Genomic DNA, 8093 nt, shown 5'->3' with positions numbered 1-8093 from the left:
ATATGGTTTGCTGGAGGTGGTTTTCAAGGACTGGTCTGAAAACATGCTGCATTGGTAGAGAAACAGATCCATGCTAATTTTGTTGAATCTAGGAAAAAACTGAATCTGCTTAAAAATTTCAGCAGACTCTTAGTGCTGTTTGGTGTGTTTCTAGTAGCTGTGTTGCCTTTCCTACAGAATGAGAAGGGTAAGATGTAGGTCTCAAAGGCTGATTCAAAGTGGCAATGGGAGTTTGTTACTGAGATGCAACACGTTTCCTAAACATGAAGCCTCTTGTAAAAACAGTGCTGAGAGAAATGAGGTTATACACATATCTCTGACACTTTATGTACAGCTGTTTCTGTTCAGCACTGAATGGCTGTTCATTAGTGCATCACTTAGCTGAGCAAGAACCCACTGGGGTGTGCAAAATGCCTCCTGCAGCTCCTCAAGTGCCTGTGAAGAGTTGTGCCTTGCTAAGTGAGCTCAGGATTTGTTAGAGGTTTTGCAGGCTGCAGTGGCTTTTAGGAATGGTCTGAAGGAGATAACTAGATGCAGCTCTGTTCAAGAACAACAGAGTTTTCGTGCTGAAGTTGCTACTTGCTGAGAGATGAACAGTTATCAACTGACTTGTAGATAAGTCACCAAAAGAAAATAATCAACATTATTGTCAGTACTTGCAGATACTGTGATGGTGCTGGGGCACATTGTTAACACAAACTGCACCATGCCTAGAATGGTCACACTGGTGCTTAGAAAAGCTCCAAAGAGAAGGCACATCTGCTTCACGGGTTGGGTGGGCCTAAGCCTTTCTTAGTTACTAGAATTACATGTTTCAAGCCACAACATGGAAACAGACTCCAGGGAATGGGAAAAGGGGTCTGGAGAGGGGCTCAGGATTGATCTGGGTGCAGCAGTGGTGTAGTTTGAAGGACAAGCTAAAGCATTCCAGCTGCAAGTCAAACCCAGGAATGCATCATGTGAGATCTGATTTTTCTGCAGGGCTGGTAACATGAGCATTCAAATCATTCACTGCCTTTGAAGCCTGTGAAATCCATAATGGCCACAAAGCAAACATGTAGCAACTACATTTCAATTACCAAAGGCTGGTCAAGTACCTGGTTTTATTCTCCCCAGTAACAAAACTCCCATCAACTTCAAAGGAGTTGGGAATCGCTCTGCAGTGCAAGCCTGGGTCCAGTGAAACCAGAAATGTAACTCTGGGTTGAGGTATTTTAGCTGCTGAAGGTGCAGACAGAAGGGCAGGATCAAGCTCTGATGTTGAGGGCAACTATACACTCTGCATTTTTTCTGCAGCTTCAGGTTAATAAATAGAGGGTGATGCCCTGACTGAACTATGTGGATACTTTCTGAAAATACACCAATAGGAGAGATGTATCCAGCACGTTTAGATGCTGTTAGAAATCCCATTGCATACCTGTTTGTCTCTTTGCACTTAAATCCCTTTGAAATTCTTGCTTTGGCCATTGCTTACAGCAGTGGAGACTCTGAGGGTAATGGAGATTTCTTTTGCAAAGTGGTTCACAAACTATTCCATGATTCCAGTGTAAAGGCATCCAAGTTCATTTTTCTCAGGCTCACATCCATAAGCTTTATTTTGACATGTTCCCTGAGTAGGTGCTCGAGATAAATGACCTTCAGAACCTTGCAGCAAGCCTTATGCCCTGGGATGTGTGTTCCCTAGCACTGGGATCTGCTTTGCTTTTCCTCCTTTTCCCGGAGGGAGGACATGGAGGTTTGAGCAGCATTTAGCTCCTACCTTCAGCTCCCACTAGCAGGGTTTGTGACCACAAACAGGGACTTGCTGTCCTGCTGCTCAGCACCCTTCTCAAGCTAGTCTCTGGCTTTGTAAAACACTTTCCCAGGCTCTTGGGTGAGTGAGCCATGAAGACCGAACAGATGTTGGACATGAGTCACTGGACTTTAAGCTATGCACACGAAAGCTTTGAGACATGTTATATTAGTCAAAACATCAACTGTTTTCACAGTGTTTATGATATTGGGAACATTTTTGTTCATGAATGTACTTGTTTGCCCAAAGTGAATAACTGATGCTGTGTGCCTAAGGAATGCTCTACATGCCTTTTTATGAAGGAGATGTTGCCAGTTTGAAGAGCTTGCCTTGCAATGAATTCATAGTTTGGAAAGGCCAGAATGGACATTTGATCATTTAGCCTGGTTTCCAACAAACACCTGTAATAATATCTTCAGTCTGACAGAGATATAATTTCTCCTAGTCCAAGTCTGAGTGGCATCTCATCTGCTACAACGGACAGGGCTGGACTTTCATTTTTACTGCCAGGGTTGTTAGGTGTCTGTCTGCCCATGGCTGAGCAGGTGGACTGGGGAGAGTCTTCACCCTGGTACTGTTGAGGGGCAGGAATTCAGGAATGGTCTGCTGGGAGTGCAGCTGTGAGTCTGGAAAGACTTATAACTGCACCTTTCACTGACAGCAAACTGCAGGCAAGAGATGTTGCTGGTTAGATACCTGACTACCTGTCTGAACTCGTGAAGTCATTAACTGTTGAACAGCTTGTACTAATGGTTTATGTGAACTGAGGGCACCATCACACCCTCCCAACTGGAGGTTCCTCTGCAGCTTAACTGAAAATTCACCTTTCAGTCTTCCCTGGAAGTCACACCCAAAGGAAAATAATAGAATCGTAGAATTTTAGGGGTTGGAATGGTCTTTATAGATCATCTAGTCCCAACCCCCTGCCCTGGGCAGAATCACCTCCCACCAGAGGAGGTCGCTCAAAGCTTTATCCAGCCTGACTTTGAACACTGACAGGGTTGGGGCAGCCACTTCTTCCCTGCCAAGGATTTCTAGTCAGCCTCAGCTTGGGTTTCCAGCTGCACCCCGTGCTGGTTCTGTGGCCCCAGAAACTGTCCTGCTCTCTGCTGTGTGTGAGGTGATGCTGAGCTGCCTCTGGGGAGCCTGACAGGAGCTGCTGTGCCTTGGGGCACTGGAACAGGAGCAGCACATAGCAAGGAGGGGAACAGGCTTGGAGAATCCCACGTGTTTCACATCTCAAAAGGCAATTCCAGCAATCTCCTGGGAGATCCCACTGCTCTTGTGTCAGCATGAGAGCACAGGGAGAGGGAAAACCATTTGGTTTTCTGCTGGCCATTGTACCTGCCGTGCTCCAGGGAGAGGGATGCACAAAGCCAAAGGCGAGCAAAGGTTTCCCTGCCTGCGTGGGGGGAAGGTTTGGCTTTGTTTTGCTCTTGTTGCTAACAACGTCAGATGGGTCTGACTTTCCAGCCGGCTCAGGATGAGACAAACAGCCAAGGAAGCATCAAAGTGAATGGGTGTTTTTTGATCAACATTGGAGAGAGTTTGTTTTCATTCTCCACTTGCCCAGTGACACACTGACTTGGATGACTGGTGTGTGACAGAGCCGGGTGGAAAATGTCAGTGGAAAAATGCAGAAAAAGAGCAAATATTTTTACAAATGGTAGTGACAATATTTTTACCTTTGGTCAATCCAAACCAACAGGAATATTTTTTCAGCACAAACTGTTCAAAACTCACCATAGGCTGTGCCAAAATGTATGCAAAAGGGGAATATGCACGAACGCTCATTAAAAATAGTGTTCCTGTGGTGAATATGATGTAGTAAAATTGCATCTCATCTTGTGGCTGGAACATCTGTATAATTAGGAAGATTCCTCACCTCTTCCAACCAGTGGCTCATGTATATTCCTGCCCTTTGCATACAATTTTCTTTCCTTTAAGAAGAATTTGTGGAGGAGAGTTTGCACTTGCTGCTCCACACACAACTGTCCCCAGTAGTACTTTGCCATCCTCTCTCAGCAGAGTTTTAACAAACCTGTGCATGTACCATGGTAAAATTAAGACACTAAATGTTATCCTGACTCTGTCAGTAAGATTCCTAGTGAGCATCTACCTCACTCATCAGGATCTGAGGGAAAATTTCCCTTCCATCTGATGAGGAAGGTCATTTACTCCAAGAACAGGTTTCTGGCAATTCCCTAATCCATACTGGTCAGGACCTTTTCATCATTAATAGATTAATTTTAGCATAGTCCTCAAACCCTGCAAATAATTGTGTCATTAGAAGTGCCAAGAGAACCATGAGTTTTAAGCTATAAAGTCAGAATTTCAGATGTGGAAGAAAACACACCAGTGATTAAATATTTTTACCATCCAGCAAAGCCAGTAGAAATTCTCACCATTCAAAATGTTGATAAGATTTTCTGTCATATTTCAATTTTTTCTTGCATTTTTATTAGCTCTTATAAAAATAAAAAGCCAGAGCCCTGATTACACTGGTTTTTCTTACCCTTTTGGACTTTCCCCTGTTAAAATCCGTAGTGTTTTCTTTTCATAAACTTAAATGAGGACTGTAGCATTATTAGCCCATATTTTGTAGTCCTAAAGAATAACTTCTGACTAGAATGTGACTGTAAATACTTCTTCTGTAAATAAATGCAATCTCACTTTTGGTAGGATTTGTATGTAGAAGAAATATGTGCAAATGAAACTAAGTGCCTTTGATAAATGGTTTGGGATTGCTGATTAATTGGAATTAAAAACAGGAGAAAATTGAACATATGTTCTTATTCAAGTTCCCTGGAGGATTTGTCAGGGAAGTTGGCATACATTAATAATCACTTGGAATGGATTTAATAGCTCATCTTGTAGTTTTGCACATGCAAAACAATCAGTCAATATAAAAACACAGTGTTGTGTCTTTGTTAATTAGGGATCTCGCATGCCTTTGATAATAAAGGCTAGTAATTAAGATACAGTTCAAAAGGAAGCATTTGCTTTTGCCACCTCAGGATCTATAAGAGGAGGAGGAGGAGAAGGAGGAGGAGGAGGAGGAGAGTACTTCCAGAACTCTTGAAATAATCAGAGTTTCTGATCTTATCCTGCACTAGCACATGGCCAGGATTGTTGGCTCCTCAGCTACTGAGAGAGAGAGCACTGGGGATGTTCCTTGGGGCACCTTCTCCCCATGCCACCACTCATGGCAGGTGTGTGCCCACTGCATTAGCATCAGCTGAGATTTCACTGTCCAATGCTGATGTCCAAACCTCTATATTTGTGCTGATGGAACCAGCATGTCTAAAAGTATGGGATGTAACTCCTTGAAGGATTTGTGCTCTGCTTGTGCTTTCCTGGAGGGTCACTCACCTTCCTGGGTGCTCCTGGAGGACCTGGTAGACACTAATCTGGAAGGTTTCATTGTCGAAGCGCTCACGGATGTAATCCTTATATATCCTGAACTCAGCAGCAGTCACTGCTTCCCCCTCTGGGATTCTGGAGAGATCAAACCTGAACTCTCGGTAGTGGCAGCGCTGATGGTGAAACTCTCTGTCATGCTCCACTGAAACAGAAAAACAGCCCATTAGCCACCTGCTTTGTTCCCTTTCCCCTCGCCATCAAACACTTTTGTGAGTTGCCACAACAGAAAAGGGCAAGAATATCTGATTGCAGCATCTCACGCTGTCGCTCGGTTCATTAAAGCACGTAAGAAATGCACAACTCTATCTGGGCTGTTATGAGCATATATGTGCTTATCAGAGCCCCTTTGAAACAGTTTTACAGCTGGCTGGTATAGGGTGTGGGATACCATAGTGTTTTAATGATTTTTGGCAGCTTTGTGCTTGACAAGTGACTCTGGACATTTGCCACCGATAACGACCAAACTGCTGTGGGAAGGAGCTGAAAGAAACAGATGGGGCTTTTCAGGAGTGCTGCTTCTGGAGGTGGCTCTGCTTCTGAGAATTGCGCACACACACACACACACACACACATACCCACACACATATATACACAAATTCCAGTCCTTGAGGCTTTTCGTGCCAGTGACCCACATTTGGTGCCAGCTGAATTCATCACTAGCTCACGGCTCTGCTCCGAAGGGTCAGAGCTTTGGCTTTAAAAGTATCTTTAGTGATCAGGGCAGCGAAGCAAAGGTTCAAAGTGAGGACTTGCTTGCACATCTCGACTTTGGTTGTGAAATAAGAAGTGCCAGAGTCCTCCAGGAGAGTGCTGGGATGGTGTGTTATCCCCCGAGTGACAGGTCTGCCTGTCCCTGATGGACAGCTGATGGTCTCGGGTAGCACTGATTGTGGATACAGAAGCAGAAGGTCAGTACTGGGAGGAAACAAAGACTTCAAGACAGGGGGAGGTGAGGTGTCAGTGCCCCAGCCCAACACATGAGGCAAGGCACCCTTCTTGGAACAAATTCCAAATTAAATAGACAAGTCAGACAAAGGAAATGGGGGAAATGGAGCTATAAGGGGATGAACTGACTCGCCCAAGGTCACACCACATGACATTTTAAGAGCTGAGGTTTGAACCAGGGACTTCCTATATGTCCCAGCCCTGTCGTCTGTCCACTTGACCTCTCTGCAGCTTGACTGCACAATTCAAGTAGTTAGCTCTGAGACTTCCTTGGCAAAGAATGTGTGTCTTTCTGCAGGCCTGATTCTCTGCTGGCAGCAGTAAATCCATTGTGTAAATCCATTGACTTAAAGGGAATTACTCCTGGAAAAAAAAGGAGTTTCAAGCCCAAGTCTGGTAAGTGCTATTTAAATTTACGGCACTGCATGGTACAAATGTAGATCAGCACTTGTGAGGGTCTCCCCTGTGGCAGAGACAGAGCATGAGGAGGCTCTGGGAACAGAGCTGTGTCCAAGCATGGAGCAGGTTCAGTGCTGCTTTGCTGGCCAAGGCTCAGGCTCTGGCCATGGACTCTTCCTCCTCTCTCACATCCCTTCTGTGAGGAGTCCAGGGCTTGCAGTTTGCCACTGTGTGATTGCTGCTCAGGGAAATACTTCAGAGCTCTTACTCATAGCTGGGATTCATCTTAGAGGAGTTTTTTAGGTATGAAACCTCTACACTTTCCAAGACAAAGGTGACTAAGTTCAGCAAATGGTTTTCTAGGTTGAGCAGTCTCAGCATGCACTAAATGAGGAAAGTGATTGTTGCACCTCTAGGTAAAACACTTCATAAACCTCTGGGAGATCATTCAGTGTCTCATAGCCTGATGTGGGGGAATATTGTGAATATTCCCCAGTGTTTGCAAAACACTTGGCAGGCTAAAACTGCCCTACAAGGGCTAGCAATGCCATTAAATGTGCATCAATTCCTTTCCTCTGCCATATTCTTAATAGAATAAAATATAAAGAGTGTGATTTCAGTCTCAAAGGAATTTGTCTGCATCTAAATTATAGAGGGAAGGAAAAAATATTATAATATGGACTAGCTCCTTTAACCACAACTATAGAAGAATGTATATAATGCTGTGCGGGTTCAGTTGTATTGTGGATAACACCACAGGAGGATGGTGCTAGGTTAGTGGGAGGATGTACCAACACGATTTGCTTCCAAAGACATGTGAAGGCTGAATTTCCAAAGGAAGGTGGGTGCATCTTTTCAGTGTATACATGTGATGGCAACTACATCAGCCAACACTGATCTTTAGCTGCACTTCATGCACGTGAAGATGAAACTTTTTGGGGTATTGCTAGAGTTTACAGTGATTCCCACTGCAGAGCCCTAAAAAAAAAAGTGTCACATTAGTATTAAAAATTAACAGCCAGGGTCATGAAATAAAGAGCCCCAAAGTTTGAACTTTCCCATGCTTTGCAGATGTTTGGATATAGGGTTTTGGCCTGAGCCATCTTTAGTGTTAAAGCAAACATTCCTGTGGCTCTAGTCATTAAGATCATGAAAATATGTGGATATGTAACTGAAGAAAGAATCCCAAGAAACCCTTCAACTCAGTGTTTATTGTTTTTTTCCCTTTTTCTTTGCACTCTGGACCTATCTGCTGACCCAGAAGTAACAAATCCTTTCAGAACTAATTTATGAGAAACACTGACCCTGAATCAACATCTGTTAGATGACTGCAGTAAATCTTATTACATAATTAAACACCAAAAATCTATGTTAAAATAACGTTAAGGGTCTGACTCGAACTCATAAAAGCAAGACTCTTCATTATGAAGGCTGAAATCCTATCCTCAAGTCCTGCTGGTGTGTGCTGGTATTTGGGAACATGTGGTACAGTATATATGATGGACCACTTTTGGTAGACCCCAGGAACACCCTA

General features: G+C 43.9%; 1 protein-coding gene across 1 annotated transcript in view; it reads right to left on the bottom strand.

The window, feature by feature from the left end:
* BMP7 (bone morphogenetic protein 7) overlaps positions 1 to 8093 on the bottom strand; it is a 43073-nt gene that overhangs the window by 13284 nt on the left and 21696 nt on the right. The window contains exon 2 of the mRNA XM_009069244.1: positions 5165 to 5357. Within this exon, the coding sequence (XP_009067492.1) occupies positions 5165 to 5357 (193 nt within the window). The remainder of the gene's footprint in view (positions 1 to 5164; positions 5358 to 8093) is intronic.

The sequence above is a fragment of the Acanthisitta chloris genome, unplaced genomic scaffold (genome assembly GCF_000695815.1).
Source record: "Acanthisitta chloris isolate BGI_N310 unplaced genomic scaffold, ASM69581v1 scaffold10912, whole genome shotgun sequence".
Classification (NCBI taxonomy): Eukaryota; Metazoa; Chordata; class Aves; order Passeriformes; family Acanthisittidae; genus Acanthisitta; species Acanthisitta chloris.
This window is presented reverse-complemented; position numbering and strand designations above follow the sequence as displayed.